This window comes from Chiloscyllium punctatum, chromosome 24 (genome assembly GCF_047496795.1).
Source record: "Chiloscyllium punctatum isolate Juve2018m chromosome 24, sChiPun1.3, whole genome shotgun sequence".
In the NCBI taxonomy this organism is placed as follows: Eukaryota; Metazoa; Chordata; class Chondrichthyes; order Orectolobiformes; family Hemiscylliidae; genus Chiloscyllium; species Chiloscyllium punctatum.
In genome coordinates, this window is record NC_092762.1 from 84,673,574 (window position 1) to 84,699,296 (window position 25,723).

Below are 25,723 nucleotides of genomic sequence, written 5' to 3' on the forward strand. Positions count from 1 at the left end.
GACGGATGGCCAGAATCCAGGAGTACATGATGGATGGCCAGAACCCAGCGTACACGACGGATGGCCAGAACCCAGCATACACGATGGATGGCCAGAACCCAGTGTACACGACGGATGGCCAGAACCCAGCGTAAACGATGGATGGCCAGAACCCAGTGTACACGACGGATAGCCAGAACCCAGCGTACACGATGGATGGCCAGAACCCAGTGTACACGACGGATGGCCAGAACCCAGCGTACATGACGGATGGCCAGAACTCAGCGTACACGATTGATGGCCAGAACCCAGCGTACACGATTGATGGTCAGAACCCAGCGTAAACGATGGATGGCCAGAACCCAGTGTACACGACGGATGGCCAGAACCCAGTGTACACGACGGATAGCCAGAACCCAGCATACACGATGGATGGCCAGAACCCAGCGTACACGATTGATGGTCAGAACCCAGGAGTACACGATGGATGGCCAGAACCCAGCGTACACGATGGATGGCCAGAATCCAGGAGTGCATGACAGATGGTCACATCCAGGAGTACACAAAGGATGGCCAGAACCCAGCGTACACGATGAATGGTCAGACCCAGGAGTAGACAATAACGGGTGGTCAGACCTGGGACTACATGGTAATGGATAATCGACCCCTTTGGAAGAGGAATAGGCCATTCAATGAGATTATGGCTGATCACTGTGGATTAATGAGGGCAGAGTGGTGTTCATGATCTATATGGACTTCAGTAAGGCGTTTGACAAGCTTACCCCATGGTAGAATGGTTAGCAAGGTTAGATCTCATGGAATACTGGGAGAATTAGCCATTTGGATACAGAACTGGTTCGAAGGTAGAAGACAGAGAGAGGTGGTGGAGGGTTGTTTTTCAGACTGGAGGCCTGTGACCAGTGGTCTGCCACAAGGATCGGTGCTGGTCCACTTCTTTTCGTCATTTATATAAATGATATAGATGTTAGTTAATGATATAGTTAGTAAATTTGCAGATACTACCAAAATTGGAGTTGTAGTGGACAGTGAAGATGGTTACCTCAGAGTATAACAGGATCTTGATCATATGGGCCAATGGGCTAAGGAGTGGTAGATGGAGTTTCATTTAGATGAGAGGTACTGCATTTTGGGAAGGCAAGTCAGAGTAGGAATTATACACTTAATGCTAAGATCCTGGGGAGTGTTGCTGAACAAAGACAGCTTGGAGTGCAGGTTCTTAGTTCCTTGAAGTTGGAGTCACAGGTAGATAGGATAGTGAAGAAGGTGTTTGGTTTGCTTTCCTTTATTGGATAGAGCATTGAGTACAGGAGTTGAAAGGTCATGGGGGATATTAGGCCACTTTTGGAATATTGTGCAATTCTGTTTTTTTCTCCTATCGGCAGGATGTTGTGAAACTTGAAAAGATTCAGAAAAGATTGACAAGGATGTTGCCAGGGTTGCCATGATTTGGAGGAGCTGGTGTTGGACTGGGGTGGACAAAGTTAAAAATCACACAACACCAGGTTATAGTCCAACAGGTTTATTTGGAGAATTTGAGCTACAGGGAGAGGCTGAATAGGTTGGGGCTGTTTTCCCTGGAGTGTTGGAGGCTGACCTATATAGGTTTATAAAATTGAGGGGCATGGATAGGGTAAATAGGCAAGGTCTTTCTTCTGGTGTTGGGGGAGTTCAGAACTAGAGGGTATAGGTTTAGGGTGAGAGGGAAAAGGTTTAAAAGGGACCTGAGGGGCAACTTTTTCCACACAGAGGGTGGTGCATGTATGGACCGAGCTGCCAGAGTTGGTGGTGGAGGCTGGTACAATTACAACATTTAAAAGGTATCTGGATGGGTATATGAATAGGAAGGGTTTAGAAGGATATGGGCCAAGTGCAGGGAAATGGGACTATAAGAGGTTAGGATATCTGGTCGGTATGGACAAGTTGGGTCTGTTTCCATACTATACATCTCTATGACACTGGACTCGAAAAGTTAACTATTTTCTGTCTACAGATGCTGCCAGACTTACTGAGTTTCTCCAGCATTTTCTGTTTGTGTATTCCATTTATCCACCTTTGGCCCATATACCTTCAGATTTTAGTTGAAGTTCACCTGCCTCTGTTCCAATCTAGTTTACTGTCTCCGGTGCTCCCAATTGGGGAGACCAAACATAAACTAAGTGAATATTTTGTCCAGCATCTCAGCCAGGTCTGTAAGGGCAAGCCTGAACTTTGGGTCACCGCCCATTTCAATTCCCCTTCCCACTCCTTCTCCGACATGACCATCCTTGGTCTCCTCCATTGCCGCAGTGACTCAGACCACAATTTGGAGGAACACCACCTCACCTTCCACTTGGACAACCTACAGCCCAGAGGACTCAACATTAAATTTCAATTTCAAATAACCTTCCCACCCATCCCAACTCCCTTTTCAGCCCCACCTACTCCCTTCCATTGCTCCAAACGACTCCTCCTTCCAGCTACCAACCTCAGATTCATTCTTCCTATTGACGAACCAAGTTATACCTACCATCTGTATTCACCTATCACCACCTCATCACCTTTCCCTCTCATTCTTTATCTGTAGCTCCCTCTACCCCCAGCTCCATTCCTGAGGGAGGGTGAGACCCAAAGCGTTGGGACTTTTCCCCCTCCTGATGTTGCCTGGCTTGCTGTGTTCTTCCAGCCTCTTGCTTGTCCACTTTGGATTCCAGCATCTGCGGTGTTTTTTTTGGTCTCTAATTAAATAGGGTCATGGCTGAGCCGACATTCCTCACATACTTTTCTGTCCTTTCCCAAAACCCTCGATTCCCCAACTGAACAAGAATCAATCCATCTCAGCCTTAAATATACATATGGACTCTGCATCTTTTGGCTCTGTGGCAAGGAGTTCAAAAGACACTCAATCCTCAGAAGAAATTCTTCCTCATCTCACTCTTAAATTGGCATCCCTTAATTCTGAGAGTATGCCCTCTGGTCCTCCCATGAGGGGAAACATCCTCTCAGCATTTACCGTGTCAAGCCCCTTAAGACTTCTATGTCTCAATGAGATCACCCCTCATTCTTCTAAACTGTAATGAGTCCCAACCTGTTTAGCCTTTGCTCGTAAGACAATTCCTCTACACCTGTGAACCTCTGCACTGCCTCCAATGAATAAGGGACCAAGTACTTTACATGGTCTCATTGCACCACATCTCACTTCTTGGGAAGTTTACTATGAGCTGAGTTTCTACATTACACACCAAAAGTACTTCACTATCAAGCACTTTGAGATATCCAGCGGTTGTGATAAGCACTATATAAATGCAAATATTGATATCATGCATGTTAGAGGAGAACAAAGTATGATCTTAGTGAAATATATAAAAAGCTGAATAGCTTGACCTTGTAGACTTAAAGACAGCTTCTGGCTTGTGGTGAATCTACAGGTCAGGGTCACCGACTCAACATAAGAGGTTGGCCATTTAGAACTGAATTGAGAAGAAATTGTTTCACTGGGGATTATGAATAGTTTGGAATTCTCTACTCAGATCAACTGCTGAATTGTTATGACTGAGATTGAGATATGAGGGGAACCAAAGATATAGGAAAAGGCCAAAAGAGGCAGGAGCTGATGTGCTTTAGTCATAATCTTATTTAGTGCTGAAGCATTGTGGACATACCTTCATATCCGGAATAACCTTACAGCTCTCCAAGATGCTCTTTAAAGCCTACCTTTTCAACCGAGCTTTTGGTCATCTGACCTAACATTACCTAGAATAGAACCCCTATTGTGGAAACAGGTCATTCGGCCCAGCACGTCCACACCGACCCTTTGAAGAGTAACCCACCCAGACCCACTCCCTTATTTTCTCTACGTTTCCCCTGACTAACGCACCTAACACTACAGGCAATTTAGCACAGCCAATCCACCTAACCTGCACATGTTTGGATGGTGGGAGGAAAACCATGCAAATGCAGGGAAAATGTGCAAACTCCACACAGACAGTCGCCCAAAGCTGGAATCGGACCAGAGTCCCTGGTGCTGTGAGGCTGCAGTGCTAACCACCCACATCTCATCATGTGACTCAGTATAATGTTTTAGAGAAGACCTGCAAAGATCCTTGTTATTTAATTTAGTTCTTCGTCATTTCATCCCCATAAATATGGACTTACCTGCTGACCGAAAATCTTTCTTACCCTCTTGGAGTGGAATATTTCTCCTTATTTATTCTGGGGAAAAACTCAAATTTTGAATCAGTCTATTAAATTTCCCACTTTGTAATCATTTGATTCTTGTGACATTCTCAACAGTCCATCTGGCCGCGATATTTTACTGCAGTCTCAGATTTTGTGACTACCATAGTGTTATCATAGGACGTGGGTGTCACTGGCTATGCCAGCATTTATTCTCCTTCCTAATTGTGGAGAGGGCAGTTTAGAATCAGCCATGTTGCTGTGGGTCTGGATTCACACACAGGCCAGACCAGGCAAGGGAAGCAAAAATTCACTCCTAAAGGACATCAGCAAAACAAATCAGGTTTCTAATAATCTAATAGTTCCAATATTAATAATACTAACTTTCCATTCCAGATTTAATTAATTAAAGTTAAATTCCTCAGGATTTAGATCCAAAGGGGCTCTGGATTACTAGTCCAGTGACAATTTCACTACGCTATTGCTTCCCCCAAACGTTATCTGCCCAGCTCCATGGCAGATTTTTCATCAATCTCAGTTTTCATTCCCAACCAATATCCAGCGTCAACAGCTATTTAGGGAGAGAACGACAGGTTATCAGGATCTTTCATGGTGCTTGCTGGCATTGTCCTAGATTAAATATTAAGATCATACCTCTTGCTCTGGCTTCCCACTTCCTTGCCAGGGTTAATGGTTCTGATCTATAATCCGTGCTGAATCCTTTTAAATTTTTGAGCACATGGTATGTTCTATTGCATCATTGGCTGGTCAAGGTGAGACAAAAATGACATGTAGCTGCCTAATGGAAGTACAGACGGCTGGGTTTAGTTTCTGCTGTCATACATACCGGCCCAGGTTCCATTCGCTTTGGGCAGTGGCAAAACATTGTAAGCAGCTTGATCCCACATCAATTTGCTGCCATCTGAACCACATACACTTGACGTAAACCTTTTTCTTCAAGTCACTTCTTTATCAGGCTTGTAGTCATGGTATTGTGGGTGTGGCTGGTTACACCCCAATCATTGCCCATCCCTAATTGACCAGTGGGCAGTAAAAATTGAACCAAATTGTTATGAACGTCAGGCTAGGTAAGGACAGCAGATTTCCTTCCCTGAATGATATCAGTGAACTGGATGGGTTTTTAGAACAATAAACAAGTTCTTTTTTAAATTCCAGACTTTTTAAAAATTGAAATTAAATTTTGCTATCTGCCATGGTAGATTCAAACTCATGTCACATACCTCTAGCTTGGAGGGATTATTAGTTTAGTGACATTACCACTAAATCAATGCCTCCCCTCCCCTGGACCTAATGCCTTCTGTGGCTGTGACAAATATTGTCACCTGTGAAATGTTCAGGTATATGCACTGCTTTAAAAGCAACTGCTGACAAGCAGTGAGGAAATTACAAATACTTCAAGCAACCTGCTCCTCTTAACAAATGCAAGAGTCACTCAGAGGCAAATAAACGATCGCTATAAAGAACAAAGCTGATGTCAAAAGAGGACAGGCTCAGACATGCTGGCAACGCCTTCCACAGGGGAATAGTCATCACAACATTTGAAAGCTAAGCTCAAGCACAAAAGGAACTAATAAATAAGAGAAAACCCTATTCCTGAGACGAGAAGAGTTGTCAAACCCCAGAGAAGAACAGCACAGGCTCATTAAAAGCTTACATTTATGAATTTATTTAAAAATTCCCTGATATATAGAAAAAAACCAAAGTTACTCCAAACATAATAGAAAGCTAAAAACACAGCGACAGGCAGGTTCTGTTTACAAAGATCCATATTTACAAACTGAGCTTTCCCCATTTCACAGTGATGTTTTATCACTGAAGTGAGGAATCCTTTACATCTCAAAACATCTAAACATCTAATAAACTATTCCAAAAGGTACAGTGATGCTAAAACACCACACGTGTTAACAAACCTGCAATTACATTGATTCTCAAGGAAACAATTACACAGAAACTGGTGCACCAGATACATGATGAGAGTACATATTAAAACATTATCTTATTAAAAATACTTTGAATTGTCTGTACAAAAAGTAGATTTGGAGAAATGAAAATGAATATATCTAGTTGACAATGATATACACAAGAGCTGCATATGATGGAAAAATTAATTTATTGTAGTAGTTACTGTCTTGGTTTATATGCACTGTAAAAATTAATCACCCAAAATAGTGGGAAGATTGAATTTAGAAATCAGTGAGCGCTTGCAACTGTCCATCCAGTTTCTTGCTTATGATGGACATATGTTCACTCTTAGAAAGTCAGAGGAGAAACCTTTTCTTCATCTCCCCCATTTTTCTTTTCATTTGGAGGATGGTGTGTTCCTTTCCTAGAGATAAACAATCTCCATCTCTTCATTGCCTGAAGATAGGGGCAGTTGCTGTTAGGCATTGCCAGCACATCATACAAGTGGCTGTCTAGATGGTTAGTGTCAGTCTGAAGATCTCTTTCACAGCCCAGTCCTGTTCTCACCAGACAGATACCTTGCTGGGGACAACAGGGTGAGTGCATGAGCCCTAGCTGGTATAATTATTCCACCTCTTTCTCTCCCTCAGATAGGGGTCATTGAGTTTCACTGATCTGCCGGCATGCATGTCCAAGATCTTGGAACAGGCTGCAGGTCAAACCAGAGATATACCTAGTCTGTAAGAGTGGTAGTGTAATGCCGAAGTAACCCTTTGGGAAACTGTGTCCTACATTCTGGAGGAGGGTGCAAGGGAAAGGTAGAAGGACTGGTGTTTGGTGATGGTGGCTAGCGGCTGGTGTTGAAAGGGAAGGAGAGAGAGATACTATGAAAGAGAAAGGGAGGAAAGAAATGAATGAGAAAGAAAAATACACACCAAGAGTAGGATTTCCCAGGCACTGAATCAGCAAGGGTAATAATATTGTTCTGTAGCTGTACCATTGCTCAAGTGTGTTTGAGCAGCAAGCGATTGGCTACTCAACTACAGGAGTCATCAAGCTAAGCACAGCCTTGTCCTCACCTAATTTTGTATTTGCTACCAGACGCTGCTGGATAATAATTGGAAGAGAAGAGAAGCCTGGGGTTATTTCTTTGCAAACCACCCATCTCCCCCTCTTATTTTAAAACGGCAAACTGAGGAGATGACAAGCTGCCTTCTGTTAACTTAGTGCAGTCCGAATATGGATTTGTCCTAATCTATGTAGCTTCTCACTGATGTAAGCACTTGAAGCGAGGGTAAGACATCTCTGATAGTGACAAGCCATCGGTAAATGGACTGCAAAGAAACTGGCAGGTGGTGAACAGAGTATAGAGGGGATGAGTCTTCAAAGACAACACTGTGGGGGATCATCTTTGCAGGTCTTTCCCCTGTGAGGGGACTGTGAAGTACATTATTAGTGGAACTGGCGTAGGATATCCTTCCTTCTGCCCCATACTCCCCATCACCTTAGCCATATATGCAGTCAGATAGAAATAAACTTGCATGGCATTACATCCAGTTAGGTCTGAAGAACATAAATACTGTCAAGTCAGGGAGCAGATGGTGTTAATAAAAAGACGAAGAAATATCAGCAACTCGATTATATAAAAAAACTCTTTATCTAATCTATATATTTATTTAAAATATTTAAATCTTCACCATGGATATTGTTTCTGCATAATCGTACCGTGCGCTGTCCTAAGATCTGATACCCATCAAGGTTAATATTTATTTAGTTTAGTCTCAAGGTATCAAAGCATTCAAGGGCTAGATTTGTTGTTTAAACACTTCTCCAGCTCAACACCGCTGTTTTAAAAATTTATACCACACGTAGGATTAGGGCACACAAACCTCTGTCCCGCTTTGACAATCACCATGTCCTGGTTGAGATGAGGTAATCGGTCCAGAGGAGATGTCCTGACGCACTCCAGAAGTCAAGACATCTCTTGAAAGCACAATACATATAGAATCTCAGAAACACACTGTTCAAATTATGCAAAAACTGCCATCAAGTTAGACAAGTTACTGGTGTTCAAAAGCAGTAGTTGACTTATCAGTAACTAGTATAACTACTTAGAAGTAATGTTATTTGTGTTGCTCTCAGCTTATATCCTTATGTGTGGTATAAAGAATAGCTTATACGTAAATCTTTTAAATTTAAAACTTCATCTTTACAACCTCGGCCTTTTTTTTAAAAAAGGGGAGCGAGGGGTGAGAAGTGTTTAAACAAAAATGGCCAATTTGTTACAGTTACAAGATCCACTGATCAAATATTGAAATGATACCAGGATACAAAATAGCCCAGAGTGAAATCAGCTTTAACAATTGATGCACAATCAGCATATTAGTGACCCTGTGGCATTGAGTATAATACAAAGCCAAAATACCTCCTCTGTGATGGCATCCCCCACTCTGACCAGCCTGGCACAACTTTCTATAGATACCAAGTTCAAATGGTTGCCCCTTTGCCACTGGCCATGTGGGTCCGATAACACACGTGCATCACCTCAAAACTGAAAGAATGCAAGAAATCTGGGTCCCCAGTGCTTTTAGGCAGCTCACCTGCTGTTAGCTGTGTCTGTGTTGCTTTTGAAAAAGTGCTACAGATTAACTGATATTATTTTCAAAAGGTGGTGGGTGACCAGAGCAGGGATAACTGTTACTGCTGCAATCAAGATCAGTCCATCTAATCTATTGGGAGCAATGATTAGAAGTGGGGGAGCCTTGATGAATCGGGCATTCACTGTTGGTACTTCAAGATATCAAGATAGATTACAACCACACCATTTCCACCCTGGCAGTTGACGGAGATGCAGGACCTTTGTCCTCTGGGTGACTGATTGCTGCATTTGGACTCTTGGGCACAGGGCAATGCTTGCAAGATGCAGTCATAAAACAATACAATTATATAATTCTCCCGGCCATCAATTTCTCTTTGGGATGTGGATCTGAGAACACTGGTTAAGAAAGGTTACCTAGTAGAAGCCTTCCCTTGTACTCCCAGAACATGGAGGAAAGACAGGTGGCCAGCCAATAAAGGTGACCAAGGGTAGGTCATACATTAGCATGGACTTTGATCAAAAATGAGTGGTCTTTTGGGATTTGCAAACTAGAGTCAGAAATGAAGAAAGCAATGAAGTGTGCAGTGCTCCTGAAAGTGGTCTGCCAATGAAAGTCAGATCTCCTCAGGAGGAGGGAAGTTGAAATCTATTTTTTTTTAAAAAACGGCCTTAAGTTGTTCTGCAGCATCCAATAAAATTACTGCCCAGATTTCTGTCAAGGTTGATTAACGTTACCAGGCAAAAAACCAAAATGATTATTGGCCAGTTGAACTATAGGACAGTTCAATATATTGTATATATGTACGTATACATGTGCATGTTACAATGTTGTTATATGTCTACAAGAACCTAATGCAAAGAAGAAAGTTGCTAATTTATAAATTACAAAGGCCAAAAAGTCAAGAGTAGGGGATTAGCTCAATCAATTACCTTACTGAATAAAATATACAATAATTTCTTAAAAGAAACACAAGCTGTACAAAATATTGTTAGCGTTAACACAACCCTTAAATTTACAGTCTTTGACAGTAGCCAATCAGAATGCAAGACTGCAGGTTAAGTTCACTGGTCAGGCAGAGAGTGTACAGTGGTTAAAAGTTTGGCAGAAGAATTTGATGCCCAGGACAGTTGAGAATTATAAATTCCCTTTAGAAATCTGACTTACATTTGAAGAAACTATTGGACCTCATGGAACAAGGAGGCACTAGTCTGGTCACACAGGGGAGTTTGGCATTTCCATGCCAGTCATTGGTTTAAAAAAGGGAACAATTTATAAATGATGCCCTCCAAGAACTTAAACATAGGGTCCTTTTTTGTTGTTTCACTAATGCTACTTGATATGGATTTACTAAATTTCTAAGAACACACAGACCTTAAAAAAACATTGTGCTCATCCAGAAAATGCTGAGGCTTTGGATATGCTAAAATAAACAAAACCAATCAAAGCAAGAGGAAGACTGCTGGAAAAAAAAGAATTTTGTCAAAGATTTTTGTCTTGCATCATCAGGACAATTCACAAGAATATCAATTCAGGGGGGGAAATCGATGTTTATACTGCATGAATTGATGCTCTTTCTAATTATTCTGATTAGCGCAAGACAAAAAAATTTGAGAAACTGTATTTTTCCAGCAATAATCAAGTTCTGTACAACAAAATGTCAAGGGGAAGAGCTTAAGTTTTGCTTAATTGTTTAACATCTTGCCCCAGTTTCTGCCTAATCATCTGCACTTTCCAACTACTTCAGCCTGTACACACTGACACTATGTGGCCTCTTTCAGCCACAGTGACCCTTTCACAGCTCCATCTGGAACTCTCTCCCCCATCATCACAGCTACTATATCAGGGTGAGAGGATCGCACACCATATGGAATCCCCAAAGCATGAGCTGACTTCCACCTTCAATGCTCATTCCTATTTGCCCATTTAAAGGGAACAGTTGCCAGGAATTCAATTTGCTTACTTCCTGTATGTTACCAACTTTCTTCCCAGTTTTCCTGATGTCCGCAATGATCAGTTAAGCAATATCTTTCTCCAAATGGGCATTCTTAATGTGTCAGAAAATGTGCTTGCCTGTGATATGATCGCAGGGCGAATGCATTGATGTAGGCTCTCACGCATGCACATCCTGGTGAATTTAGATCCAGAACAGGAGCCCTGTCTTTTCTGGGTCATCTCCTCTCACTCGAATGGATATGAATTTACTAAGGTCAGCATTCAGAGTGGAATGAGACTCAGGGCCTCACAAGAAGGATCGTTCTAAGATTAAGTTACGACTGATCAAAAAGCAGTTGAATCAATGTTGAGTGTAATCATGTATACACACTCCAACTGGGATCAATGAAAAGATATCAGGAACTGACTTTTGTTTCTTCCTCCTTCAGTGATACTTAAGCCAGTTATGATGCACCAGTCGCTGCTTTAGACAAGCCATTGGTGACTTGGATTAAAACAGAAATACGACTGCCCTATAACTCGGCACTGCAACACCTATCGGCAGATGCCAGCTTTTGTTTAAAAACACTGTAGGTCCACGCTAAAATCATGTTTTTCTTTTGGTTGACATTTTTGCATTAGATGGTTTCCATTATTACATGTTACACCCTTCCTTAAATGGCCACAGGTGCTGGGTGTGTGTGTCAGGGCATGTTTCACTGACTACACTTGGGAAAGATGAAGCCAGTGGGGAAGAGGAGGAGTGGGAACAGGGAATGTGGGCAGAGGATTAGCTTTGTGGGAATTTTCTCACTACATGATTGAGGTGGCCAAGACCCTTGCCCTTAATGTTTTTTAAAAATTCAATCTGAGAACTAAAGGACTTGTCTTTGGATACAAACTAAAAATAAAAACAAAAACAACAAAATAAAAGAAGAATTTACAGCACAGATTCAAAGTCTCCTCTTGCACTGTATGATGCTATGATGTGCATGCTCGGAGAGTTTGAATTATGAAAACAGAAAGAAGAGGAGCAGTAGGAGAAGCCAAGCCATTCCTCCTTGTGAGCGTCAGACTGGGTGAGAACGATGATCTATTTGTTTGGCACAACTGAGACGCCTGGTGAAACAGCTTCAAAGCTGAGGAAAGACCAGGTGAACCTTTGGGCAGGATGAAAGCAAGCCAGTTTAACAAAACCACTATCATTCGGATGCTGTAGTCTGTTTTCACAGCCACTACTTTATAGATGGACATAGTCAACTCTGGATTTCATGATCCTAACACCCACTTAGACTGTAGGCTCAACCATTTCATAAAAGTTACCACTGAACACTGCTAATGCTATAAATAGCACCAAGCCACTGAACTTATACTATTTATAAATGTACAAAATTGACACCTCCCCTTGCCCACAAGATACTACTTAATTCATTCAGAATCAGAGCAGTTTTGAAGTGCCCCTTCCATTTCCAGGGCAATCTGCATCACTAGGGATAATAGCAGGGGTGAGCATTCAATGACAACATGATAATGAGGATAAGGATAGGGGGACATAAGAACATACAACAGGAGAAGGAGCAAAGTCCCCTCTTCAGTTTCGCCCCAAAAGGAAACTTTTCAAATCAGTGGAGAAACAGGCTAGTTGAGAATATAGAGTTCAGCAAATTACAAACATATTTTTCAATGAAAGGGATTGGCATAGGAACAGCAGGATAATCCCAGCCGACATCCTGCAGCCCAAACTTTCCTTTGCATCAAACTCAACACCCAGAGTAAAGCAGGTTAAAGGCTGGAAAGTATCCACAGTGCTGCTCACAGATACACTCTCTTGTTCTGTCTCCTGCCTGACCTGACCAACAATGACTGGGATGCTGATTTCAAAACCCCTTCTCAGTTGGTTTGAGCTGCACTGAGGTTTCACTGCTTGACATATTCAGTTCTGTTCATAGCAGGCTGGCGAGGCTAGTGGTGGGTCCATTCTGAGCTTGAAACTGTACAGGAAGAGGTCCATCCGTCCACTGGAAAACAAAATATATTTTGCAAGTAACTGAAGCTCAGGAATTCCAACAGCTTCTCTAATGTTACCTTTCACTGGTTCCTCAAACGAGTGTAACATTTGTCAGGCATCTCTAATATAGTAAATATATTATGCAACTATATTTAAAGAAATTTTTTAACATGGCTTGTTATACTTCTTTAACATTTCTCCGATTCTCCTTAAATAGCAGTAAACAACATGCATTATCAATACTACACTCTGATCCAGTATTTTATAGGCATAGATCTACACCCACCAGTACTGTATCCTAGTGCTACAACTATACCACCATATATGTGTATCTATTTAGATATATGTACATACAATTAAAAAGGAAACTAATCAGTGTTATGGGCCAGCTTTGTTTGTATGAAATTGGATACAGCAGAATTAATTGTTGGTTACTAAATCATAAGGTGTGGTGCTTGATCACATTTAAATCTGTGTGCTTAATTAGCTGACTACACCAAAAGCAGCACAATTGTGAATTATCAATTTGTCTGTTTTCTTGGGTGCATTTTAAACACCCTCATGGGACTGTTCAAAGAGATCATGTTGGGGTAAGCATTTACACGTTGACGAGATTGTGTTCAGGATGACTGTACTTACGTTGATCAGGTTGTGTTCAGGAAGACTACAGGCCTCTATGTGGTCATTGAGAAGCTGTTGAGAAAAATTCTGATGCATCTGAGCTGCTTCATGAGCTTCTATACTGTTCCCGCAAGCTTTGTTCAGATCTAAGAGGAGGATAACAACACTTAAGAAAAGGTATTGCTGAACAACAGTACTGCTTAGCCAAAAGGAGCAGCTACTATTCATTATTAAATTAAGGAAATGGTGTAACTTAGGGCACCTTTCTCCTAACTTCCTACAGCACTTTAGAGGAGCTCAAGAGACCCTGCACAGGTAGAGGAGAAGTTACAGAATTAATTTTACTAATTGGAGATGTTCAAATTGTTAACTCAGGTTAAAAAAAGTGCTGGAGAAATTCAGCAGGTCTGGTGGAGGCTGTGGAGAGAGAAAAAAAAAGGTAATATTTCAATTCAAATGTGTCTTCTTTTCAGAACTGGTTCTGGTTTCAAATGGACTTGAAACATTTAATTTCTCTCTCCACTGACACAGCCAGACCTGCTGAGTTTCTCACACTTTGTTTTCATTTCAGATCACCAGCTTTCACAATATTTTACTTCTAACTAGATAGTTTGACCATATTCCTCTAGTTTAATTAGCAAAAAAGTCACTAACCAGATGACGAAACCAATTATTGTCAAAACAACTAGACAATAGTTGATTGTCTAGTGATAAGATTTGTTTTTCTTTACATACAGCAGGTTATGATGATCTGAGATACACTGCCTGACAGGGTGCTGGAAACAGGTTCAATAGTAATTTTTGAAAGAGAATTGGATAAATAACTCAAAAGAAAAACAAACGCAGGGCTATGACGACAGTGGCTCTCTCTTTGAAAGAGCTGGATCAGATATGATGAGCTGAATGGCTATCTCCTTGCTGCAGGTTCTGTGTACCTTCAGTAGCAAGGCCTTGGATTAAAACGTCATTGAAAGAATACGCACCTGAACAGTACGAAACACTTGGTATTACACTGGCATAATTAGCCAAGGATACAACCTCAAGTTTAAGAATGGGGCCTGATCTCATAACATTTGAAGTCAAAGGTAAGTATTTCATCAGTGAAGCTGAGCTAACACTGTCTTCTTTTACCACAGGCATGGTCAAAGAAATTTATTTTCAATTTTTTCTTTATTCATTTACAGGATGAGGGCATTGCTGGCTAGGCAGCATTTATTGCCCATCCCTAATTGCCCAGACGACAGTTAAGAGTCAACCACATTGCTATGACTTGGGAGTTCCATGTTGGCCAGACCAGTTAGGGGTGGCAGTTTCCTTCCCTAAAGGACATTAGTGAACCAATTTCAAGATATTTATTCAATTCAAACCCCACCATTTGCTGTAGCAGGACTCAAACCCAGGTCCCCAGAACATTATCTGGGTCTCTGAATTAACAATCCAGTGGTAATACCACTGGACCACTGCCTCATCAAATCCACGGAGTAAAGCGGCAGCGTTGAGGGGACTCTAAACTTCAGCTGCCTGGACCTTAAACTTAGGAATTCCCTTTCCTCTAATTTCCTTAAGGTGCTCCTCAAAACAAACCACTTTGGTCACAATTTTGATGAGTTCTCATGTAAAATCACACCTCTATGAAATGTTTTGGCAAGTCTTACATCATTAAAGATGCGACACAAATGTATGTTGTCATTGAGTGACAGCTGACATCTGTGTCTCCTTATACTGGGGGACAGCAGAGCAGTCAGGAGGCGAAAGGTTGCTGCTGGGATTGAAGGCCAAACCAAATTGCTAGGATTGGAAAGAGAAGGCATAAATCTTGAAAATCAAAGCACAGGATGAAGGTGGATTGGAAACCAGCGAGGGACAGGGAGAACAAGAGGGGACAAGACTGTGTGGGATTTAAAAAGAAATTTGAGTGAATTTTTCCAGTCATCCTGAATGAAGTGTCTGTCAAGAGCAGAAGCAGTGCATGTTCTAGCAGAAATGCAGAGTCATATGTGAATGAGATCGCCAAAGGCAAAGCTTTAGTTTTTGGTGACAGTAGAGGAGTAGTTCCACAGAAGTGGATTAGAAGCTCTCGGCCTATTGCCACACTTAAGATTTCCACTGAATTCTGTTCATTGATATTTTTCTTCTCATTTCAACAAGTCTAAACAACTTTGGCAATGAATTTTGTCCCACCAACAATTTTTTGAGGAAGTGTTTAACTTTTTTTCTTGTGAAAACGGCTATTGCATTGTAAAGAGCTGGACGCATTCCCAGTAACACTTGTATTCCAGAGTCAGACAGCGCAGCCCAGTCCAAGAGTCGGCCAACTGAGATGAATATAACCAAAGACATATTACATCAGGTGGAACATCCCTTCAAGGAAACATGACTGGAGAGGCATCATAGATCAGATTAAAAGGAAGATCTGCATTTATTTCACACCTTTCATAATCTCAAGATGTCATATAGTACTTTACATCCAATGACGTACTTTTTGAAGGGTAACCACTGATGTAATGCAGGAAACATGGTAACTAATTAGCGAACGGCATTGTGATAATGACAACAGCAACCTTTTGTGATGACAGTTGAAGGATAAACATCTCATTCAGAGGCAAGAGTGCTACCAAGTGAGTCACAGCTCCCCCTGCAGTTACAGGATACTAAGGATAACATGCATTCGAGCTGAAACAAGTGCAGCAGATTCTAAATTTGATGGCCAACCTGTTGCCAATTCAACAATCTCAGACATTGTGTGACTGTGCATGACTAAGTGTCTGCATGCCCAGCACACCCAGGTTGGAGAACGTCAGGATCCCAGTACCTGCTCATTATTTGGAACAATGAACATAAAATGGAATGTTTCCTTAAAATTAACAATCAGACATTAACTGACAGGCAACTCATCAACTGCTCTCCAATAAAAGCCATGATGTGGAGGTGCTCGTGTTGGACTGGGGTGGACAGTCATAAATCACACGACACCAAGTTATAGTCCAGTAAGTTTATTTGAAATCACAAGCTGTTGGAGTGCTGCTCCTTCATCAGGTGAAGTTCATCTGACAACTGGTATCATGTGACTTCTGACTTTCTCCAATAAAAGGGCTTGGAAATAATTTTTTCCTGGTCTTCATCTTGGTTGACATCTGAATAAGCAACTTTGCTGCCCTTCAACGAGTTAAATATTTCAGTATTATGTACTGGTCTAACCTTGAACATAGTTAATCCCCAAGAACTCAATGCAGCACTACAGTTTATAATTCTTGACAAGAGGTCATCGACTACAAACTCTAATTGAGCCTCTCTCCACAGATTCTCTGAGGCCTGAATATTTCCAACATTATTTTTACTTCAGATGTTCAGATTTTACATTGTGTTCAAATCTGCTCGCCATATTACAGACAGGATGTGGAGGTTTTGGAGAGAGTGCAGAAGAGATTCACTAGGGTGCTGCCAGGATTGGAGGGTATGAGCTAGATGGAGAGGCTAGAAAAACTGTGTTTTCTCTGGTGGCGGAGGCTGAGGGGAGACTTGATAAATGTCTATAAAATTATGAGATGCATTGAAGGGTTGATGGCCAGAATCTTTTTCAGAGAGTTTAAATGTCTAAAACTAGGGAGCAAGCATTAAAGGTGAAATGAGGGGGAAAGTTCAAAAGGAGATGTGAGGGGCAAGTTTTTTTTTAACTAAAAGAAAGTGGTAAGAGTCTGAAAGGCGCTGCCAGGAGTAGTGCTGGAGGCAAGTATGAGACGGGCGTTTCAGAAACTTTTAGACAAGCACATGAAAATACAAGGAATGAAGGGATACGGACCAAGGGTAGGAGAAGTGATTAGTTTCATTTGGTGCCATGTTCAGCACAATATTGTGGGTTGAAGGACCTGTTCCTGTGTTGTATTGTTTTACATCTTATGTTCAATGACTGCACCATTAGAAGACCATAAGACATAGGAGCGGAAGTAAGGCCATTCGGCCCATCGAGTCCACTCCGCCATTCAATCATGGCTGATGGGCATTTCAACTCCACTTACCCGCATTCTCCCCGTAGCCCTTGTGACAAAGAACTTATCAATCTCTGCCTTGAAGACATTTAGCGTCCCGACCTCCCCTGCACTCTGCGGCAATGAATTCCACAGGCCCACCACTCTCTGGCTGAAGAAATGTCTCCGCATTTCTGTCCTGAATTTACCCTCTCTAATTCTAAGGCTGTGTCCACGGGTCCTAGTCTCCTCGCCTAACGGAAACAATTTCCTAGCGTCCACCCTCTCCAAGCCATGTATTATCTTGTAAGTTTCTATTAGATCTCCCCTTAATCTTCTGAACTCCAATGAATACAATCCCAGGATCCTCAGCCGTTCCTCATATGTTAGACCTACCATTCCAGGGATCATCCGTGTGAATCCCCGCTGGACACGCTCCAGTGCCAGTATGTCCTTCCTGAGGTGTGGGGACCAAAACTGGGCACAGTACTCCAAATGGGGCCTAACCAGAGCCTTATAAAGTCTCAGTAGCACAACGGAGCTTTTATATTCCAACCCTCTTGAGATAATTGACAACATTGCATTCGCTTTCTTAATCACGGACTCAACCTGTTTACCTTTAGAGAATCCTCAACTAGCACTCCCAGATCCCTCTGTACTTTGGCTTTACAAATTTTTTCACCATTTAGAGAGTAGTCCATGCTTGTATTCTTTTTTCCAAAGTGCAAGACCTCGCATTTGCTCACATTGAATTCCATCAGCCATTTCGCCTTTTATTTTACAGTTTGCTGCAGAATTCCTTCCCTATACTTCCCCAATTCTTGTAAGAGTCCCTCGAACATCTCTAACCAATCTTTTGGCCATCTGCCCCATTAGTAGCTCACTGTCAAATTTTATATTGGATATAAATCACAGAATCAGGCCATTTGGCCCAAATACCCCACGTCAGTATTTATGGTCCAGTAATGCCTCCTCTCATTTTTTCTCATCTAAATGTACTGTGGTGACTTTTTTTTTCTTCTTCCTTAAACACTTATTGACTAGTTTCCCATTAAATGCATCAATATTATTCACTCCATCTCTTGCCTATGCTAGCAAGTCCCCTATTTGCATAACTCTTTGGGTAAAGAAATTTCTTTTCAATTCTCTATTGGATTTTTTTTAAATGACTATTTTATATCGACAGCCTTTAGTTATGCTCTTTCCTGTTAGAGGAAGCATTTTTTTTGCCATTTTCTCTATTAAAACCTTCAATAATTTGAAAGGCTTTTATTAGGTTACCGTTGACCCTTTTCTCTCCCCCACCCCCAAGAAAAACAGCTTGTCAATCCTTTCTTGGTAAGTATACCTAAGCAATTCTTGAATCATGCTTCTGAATGTTCTCTACACCATCGCCAGTTCTTCTATATTCTTTTCATATGGCAAGGATAATTACACCCAGTACTGTAAATGTGGTATAACAAAGCTTCAATACAAAGTTAGTATTTCCTTCATCCCTACTTTTCAATTCTATCAATCTAGAAATAAATGCTCATATTCTTTTTATATTATTTTTAAATGGCCTTGCTAACCGGTGATAAAACATTTTATGATTGCTATTTGCGTTTACACTCCTAGACCCCTTTGTTCCTCTACCTCACCCAAACTCAAATCTTCCAAGCAATAAGTAACCTTCCCACTAAGGTGCATAAATTTACATTTCTCTATTTTGCTTTATAATACTGCCGTGACATACTTTTAGACACATTACATTAAAGGAGCCATACAAATGCAAGTTATGTAATTTTCCTTATGGCTTTGAATCAGTTCATGGCTGTCACTTGCACATCATTGCCATGCACCACTGGGTGGCATGGCTGCTAACTACGGCTGATTACTGACACCAGGAGGTAGGTGCGAGAAATGCACTTACTGGTAAAACATTGACAATTTGGAGGGTCTGCAACTTTTTAGAGAATCAGAAAAACAAAAGAAAAGCCCCATCCCCCACACTAAAGATCCAACATTTGGGGGAGGTACACTTCTACGAACCACTCCCAGTAGCACACCAGTGACCATACAGTGAGAATCAGCTGGCTATTTGCTTGTGGGGACATCACTATCAAGCACAAGTGTGCATTCATCCGTCAGACATTCAAGAATGCAACTTTTCTACTTATTAGAGTTTTGTATGTAGCAAATTTCTTCAGAGGAATAAATAATCTCTTTCGTAACAAAGTAACATGTTTTTTCTAGTTCCTGGGTCATCATAGTGTTACTATCACTCAACCTCTCCGTGGAAGATAAAGAATGTAGGGAAATGGATGGTGACATCTTGAAAATTGTTCATATATTACAGAGGAGGAAGTGCTGGATGTCTTGAAATGCATAAAAGGTGGATACATCCCCAGGAGCTGATCAGGTGTACGCAGAATTCTGTGGGAAGCTAGGCAAGTGATTGCTGGGCCCCTTGCTGAGATATTTGCATCATCGAAAATCACAGGTGAGGTGCCAGAAGACTGGAGGTTGGCTAACGTGATGCCATTATTTAAAAAAGGTGGTATGGACAAGCCAGAGAATTATAGACCAGTGAGCCGGATGTCAGTGGTGGGCAAGCTGTTGGAAGGAATTCTGAGGGGCATGGATAGGATAAATAGACAAAGTCTTTTCCCTGGGGTGGGGAAGCCCAGAATTCGAAGACATAGGTTTAGGGTGAGAGGGCAAAGATAAAAAAAGAGACCTAAGGGGCAACTTTTTCACACAGAGGGGGATATGTGTATGGAATGAGCTGCCAGAGGATGTGGTGAACGCTGGTACAATTGCAACATTTAAGAGGCATTTGGATGGGTATAGGAATAGGAAGGGTTTGGAGGGATATGGGCCGGGTGCTGGCAGGTGGGACTAGATTGGGTTGGGATATCTGGTCGGTATGGACGGGTTGGACCGAAGGGTCTGTTTCCATGCTGTACATCTCTATGACTGGATGTATATGTATTTAGAAAGGCAAGGACTAATTAGGGATAGTCAACATGGCTTTGTGCAATGGAAATCATCTCTCACAAACTTGATTGAGTTTTTTTTTGAAGTAACAAAGAGGATTGATGAGGGCAGAGTGGTAGACGTGATCGAAATGGACTTCAGTAAGGCTTTTGACAAGGATCCCCATGAGACACTGATTAGCAAGGTTAGATCTCATGGAATACAGGGAGAACTAGCCATTTGCATACTGAACTGGCTCAAAGATAGAAGACAGAGGGTGGTAGTGGAGGGTTGGTTTTCAGACTGGAGGCCTGTGACCAGTGCAGTGCCACAAGGATTGGTGCTGGGTCCACTAGTTTTCATCATTTATATAAATGATTTGGGTGTGAACATAGGAGGTATAGTTAGTAAGCTTGCAGATGACACCAAAATTGGAGGTATAGTGGACAGCAAAGAAGGTTACCTCAGATTACAACAGGATCTTGATCAGATGGGCCAATGGGCTGAGAAGTGGCAGATGGAGTTCAATTTAGATAAATGCGAGGTGCTGCATTTTGGGAAAGCAAATCTTAGCAGGACTTATACACTTAATGGTAAAGTCCTAGGGAATGTTGCTGAACAAAGAGACCTTGGAGTGCAGGTTCATAGCTCCTTGAAAGTAGAGTCACAGGTAGATAGGATAGTGAAGACGGCGTTTGGTATGCTTTCCTTTATTGATCAGAATATTGAGTACAGGAGTTGGGAGGTCATGTGTCTGTATAGGACATTGGTTAGGCCATTTTTGGAATATTGTGCACAATTCTGGTCTCCTTTCTTTTGGAAAGATGTTGTTAAACTTGAAAGGGTTCAGAAAAGATTTACAAGGATAGTGCCAGGGTTGGAGGATTTGAGCTATTGGGGGAGGTTGAATAGGCTGGGGCTGTTTTCCCTGGAGTGTTGGAGGCTGAAGAGTGACCTTACAGTGGTTTATAAAATCATGAAGGGTATGGATAGGATAAATAGACAAAGTCTCTTCCCTGACGTGGGGGAGTCCAGAACTAGAGGGCATTGTGTTAGGGAGAGAGGGGCAAGATACAAAAGAGATCTAAGGGGCAACGCTTTCATGCAGCGGGTAATACGTGTATGGAATGAGCTGCCAGAGGAAGTGGTGGAGGCTAGTATAAATGCAACATTTAAAAGGCATCTGGATGGGTATATGAATAGGAAGGGTTTGGACAGATATGGGGCAGGTGCTGGCAGGTGGGACTAGATTGGGTTGGGATCTCTGGTTGGTATGGATGAGTTGGACTGAAGGGTCTGTTTCCATGCTGTACATCTCTGACTCTATGAGGTGCACAAACAGATCAGAGTAACAGTTCTTTTGACACTGAGCATCAAACTGAAACGGCTGCAGTTTAGGAGACTGAATATTAAGTGAAGCCTAAAGCTAGAGCGTAATGCAGTTTCTGCACAGTTGTTCCGTTAGACTCTGACAACATTGGAAATTTAGATGTGGACCAACTCACAATGGACAAAACATCTTCGCATTCTTCACTTCCGCTAATCATGTTAGTGCAGAGTAGAGAGGGGAATTTACTTGGTTGGAGCAGATAAAGCAGCCTCAGCTCCCTTCCACCTGGATGATCTGACAAGCTAGAGCTGATGGATGAATTCTGTCAGAGCCTCCACTCTGCAACACTTGAAATGTGACCCTGATGGTTACTCAAAGTAAATCAGCAGTGGGAAAGTTAGGATCATTCCTGGTTGTGATGCCCTACCTGGGTGAACAGCTTCAGTTCCACATGGAGAATGGCTTCTTGCATAATGATAGAAGGGGGAGAATGCATGATATTGTGGAACTTTACTCCGCCGTGAATTAATGTGACTAGAGGATCAGTGTGCTGCTGGCGGGATGCCTGGGTGGGTGTTTGGGGGTCAGAGAAATATAAGAGGGTAACAGAACAAATAAAATAAAATGGCCCACTTTCCACTTGAAGAAAGCAGACAAATAAAAGACAAAATCCTGCAACATTGTGACATTTTTCACTAGAATCATCGGTGTAATTTTAACACTTTAGAACGCTACACTCACAACAAGCAAGGTAAACATAGGATGAACAAACTGCCAGGAAGGAAAACAAAATCTGATTGAGAATTCCACACCGACACTGATTCTATTGTAATGCATTTAATCATTATACCTGATCACCCTAGATCCCACACATAGCTATCCAAGATAGAACACTGCTTGTTACCTGAATTTTACTTACCCCGGAGTAATGCTGAAGACCACAGCTGCACTGACATGTCTGGGATCTTGCTTGCCAGCTGCATGGCTGGCACCACCATGTTATTACTCTCCTGTGAAATGGCAGACAAGTAAGGAAGCCTGTGAACTCAATGAACCCTTTTCACACAGATTTGTCAAATGAACAGTCACTTCTATAATAGATTAGATTATGGCATAATTAAACGCAACATTATTGCTGTCCCTCACTTCAACAAGTGTATACACAGGGTCACAATTATTTTGCCAAGGATCTTCTTGTGACCGAATAGGATGATTTGCAACCTGAAGATCTTTGGGAACGTGGGACAGGATGCCCCAAGAAGTAGTTGGATCTGGACTGCAGGATTTGCTTCCCTTGCTTTACCATGGAACACTGGCTCAGTGGTTAGCACTGCTGCCTCTCAGCAACAGGGGCACAGATTTGATTCCACCCTCAGGCTACTGTGTGTGGCGTTTGTATATTATCCCCATCTCTGTGTGGGTATCCTCCAGTTGCTCTAGTTTCACCCCAAAGTCCAAAGATGTGCAGGTTAGAGTGGACCGGCCATGCTAAATCACGCTATAGTTTCCAGGGATGTGGGGATTAGGTGGGTTAGCCATGAGAAATGCAGTTATAGAAATGGGGTAGTGGGTTGGATGGAATGCCCTTCGGAGGGTCAGTGTGGACTCGATGGGCCAAATGGCCTCTTTCGACACTTTAGGGATTCTATGATTTTTTTGCCTACTCTGTCACTATTCTCTCTCATCATTAAGACAAAGCCTGACTGAGGAATAAATATAAAGCAGGACACTACTGGATAATCACATTCATCTTTAAAACTGTGCCATTGTCAACTTGACGGCAGGAGTAAGAACCTCAGTTTAACATTCTATCTGAAAGCCAGCACCTCCAACTTTATTGCAGCCGGAAGCATTGGTTTGGATCTTGAGAGAGTGAGAGTGTGAGACAGCAAGCGCGTGAGAGAGCAAGAGAGAGACAGACATAACTGTGCAAGGAAAACAGCACAGTCCTGGGCCAATCACAAAAATAAGCCAGGGTTTCCCAAACAGGTGCTTGGGAGCCGAAGCAGGGGGCAGCAATAGTGACTGTGGCGCGGAGACTCTGAGTTACCATTTTTAAATAAGCATGATTATTTTTGTATGTGAAACTGGCCCAATCCAATTAGCTCTGAGCCCCCATCACATAAATATACCTTGAGAAATGACAAGTTGTCTCAATTGGTTTTTATGCCTGTACGTCTGTTGTTTGAACACTCAGTCACTCAACAGTTCAATTTACATTCTGGGATTACACCAAATATGAAGCATTACAATGGGGTACACAGCAGAAAAACCTTTGGGAAGCACTGCAAGAATCAGTACCCACTGAACCTGTAACTGTGTTCTGCAGGTATGAAGACAGAACTTACCAGACAACAAATGCATAAGTTGTTGCAGTACTGTTCATAGTAGGAAAAGGGCAGAGCACATTGATCAAAGCCAGTGAAATGGCAAGACTGAAGAAATACTGGGCCCCCTCACCTACTTCAATGTTGAATAAACATTTTGCAATACAGCTACTCAAACCAAATGCCCATCATGATATTTTTCAGTAAGAGGACTCAACTCACTCTGTGGTTTCCTAGTGCATAGAATATGTGACCCAGTAACACTAAGGAACAGGCGGTTAATCGATTCAAATCCTCTGCATTTGACATTTTCAGAGTCTCTCGTAGAAATCGCCTTAAAAACAAAGAACACTCAGTCAGTCACTGTTGAGAAAAAAATCTGCTGTGACAATTGGTGTAAGGGACCGATGCATCTTTTTCTAGTGCACTCTCCCTCCTCACACCATTTTGCGTCTATGAACATCAATCCGTTCTTCCAAATCTATGTCAACCTTAAGAAAATAATACCAGTTGCCATACAGCCACTAGAGTCTGTTCTGCCATTCAGCAAGATCAAGGCTGCGAGACAAATGTGAAGCTTTGGAATTCGGAGTATGAAATTTCTCCTTATCTTAGCCTGAAATGACAAACTCCTTATCTTCAGACTACGATACCTAGTTCTAGACAATCCAGATTAGGGAAACAGCCTGTTAAGTCTCTGAAGTCCCCTGCTCTTTCCCCTGACCTTGCATTTTCATTTCTCACATCATTCATTATTAGTCTGCACAAGGATGAGAGCATCTGGAACTTTACAATGGAGAACAGCTACAACTGGGCAAGTTAGAGGCAATGACAAGTAACTTGAGACCTTTCTACACAGTTTGCATGCTGTAATGATGTTATGATCCTTGCACAGGCTGAGGATTTATTTTTAGAAAGTGAAAATTGTAGTTAATAGTGGAACAGATAATACGGACTGTCACATTTCAAGATATTAGCAAACAGATAAAAGCACCAATTTTTTAACACATCCCAAAAAAAATGTAGCGCATTTTATGTCGATGGATCAGTCTTAAAATGATTTTTGGCACTTGAAGTAAATCTTCAAGACTTTTCCTTTATTATTCTTTCTAACTTCAGAGTTTGGATCTTACATGTCCTTGACAGACATTGGCAAGGGGGCATAAGGCTATCAATCCTCATGTTTACAGCTGACATGATCCCCAGAATATTTTAGGTGGTCAGGGCAGGTACAGAAACTGACAGTTCACCCACCATATGGCAATAAATAAAGGTCAGTTAGCAAACCTATTGGCTAGGAGGAGACTGTCCCACTGTAATACAGCTGACCTAGACAAGCAGAAGAAAGTGCATATTAAAGTCATCGATGCGTGGATGGAGGGGCTTAAAGGTAAGGCCTTTGCTGAGCACAGATCGTTCGTCCTCAGTGAGGGGAAGGTCTGGGGGAAGGGGGATGGTGAAAACTCGGCAGGGCTGGGAGTTAGGACCTGGAGTAGGTTTTTGCTTAAAACATAGATTTTCCTGGTCCTCGGCTGCTGCCTGACCTGCTGTGCTTTTCCAGCACCATTCTGATTTAAACTCTAGTTTCCAGCATCTGCAGAAGTGGACTGATCCCCTACCACACCAACCTCTATGTATAATGGAGCCTCAAAACTGTCTTTCATACTGCAAGTTTTCCTGGAGATTTTTCTCCAGTCACAGCTTCCCAACTTGTTCAAATTCTAACTGGAGTGTGAGCTCCCACCCACATGGTGAACCAGGTACCTTTTAACCACTCTAGCTCCCAGATCTCCATGACAATGTCTGTCACCCTTGGCATTGTACCCAGGTAGAAATGCTGATTAGATATCCTTGAGAAGCCAAACTATATCTAACTTGGACATAAATGGAAGTTTAAAGAAATTGTT

The 25,723-nt window shown here is 42.0% G+C and overlaps 1 protein-coding gene across 2 annotated transcripts in view; it reads right to left on the bottom strand.

Moving 5' to 3' along the window:
* Positions 1 to 5,815: 5,815 nt before the first annotated feature.
* Positions 5,816 to 25,723, bottom strand: part of mau2 (MAU2 sister chromatid cohesion factor) — a 65,554-nt gene continuing 45,646 nt past the window's right edge. For both annotated transcript variants that reach the window (XM_072594374.1, XM_072594375.1), the window contains 4 exons: positions 24,039 to 24,150; positions 22,409 to 22,499; positions 13,255 to 13,382; positions 5,816 to 12,625 (listed from right to left, as the gene is read on the bottom strand). In XM_072594374.1, the coding sequence (XP_072450475.1) occupies positions 12,551 to 12,625; positions 13,255 to 13,382; positions 22,409 to 22,499; positions 24,039 to 24,150 (406 nt within the window). In that variant the 3' untranslated portion in view covers positions 5,816 to 12,550. The remainder of the gene's footprint in view (positions 12,626 to 13,254; positions 13,383 to 22,408; positions 22,500 to 24,038; positions 24,151 to 25,723) is intronic.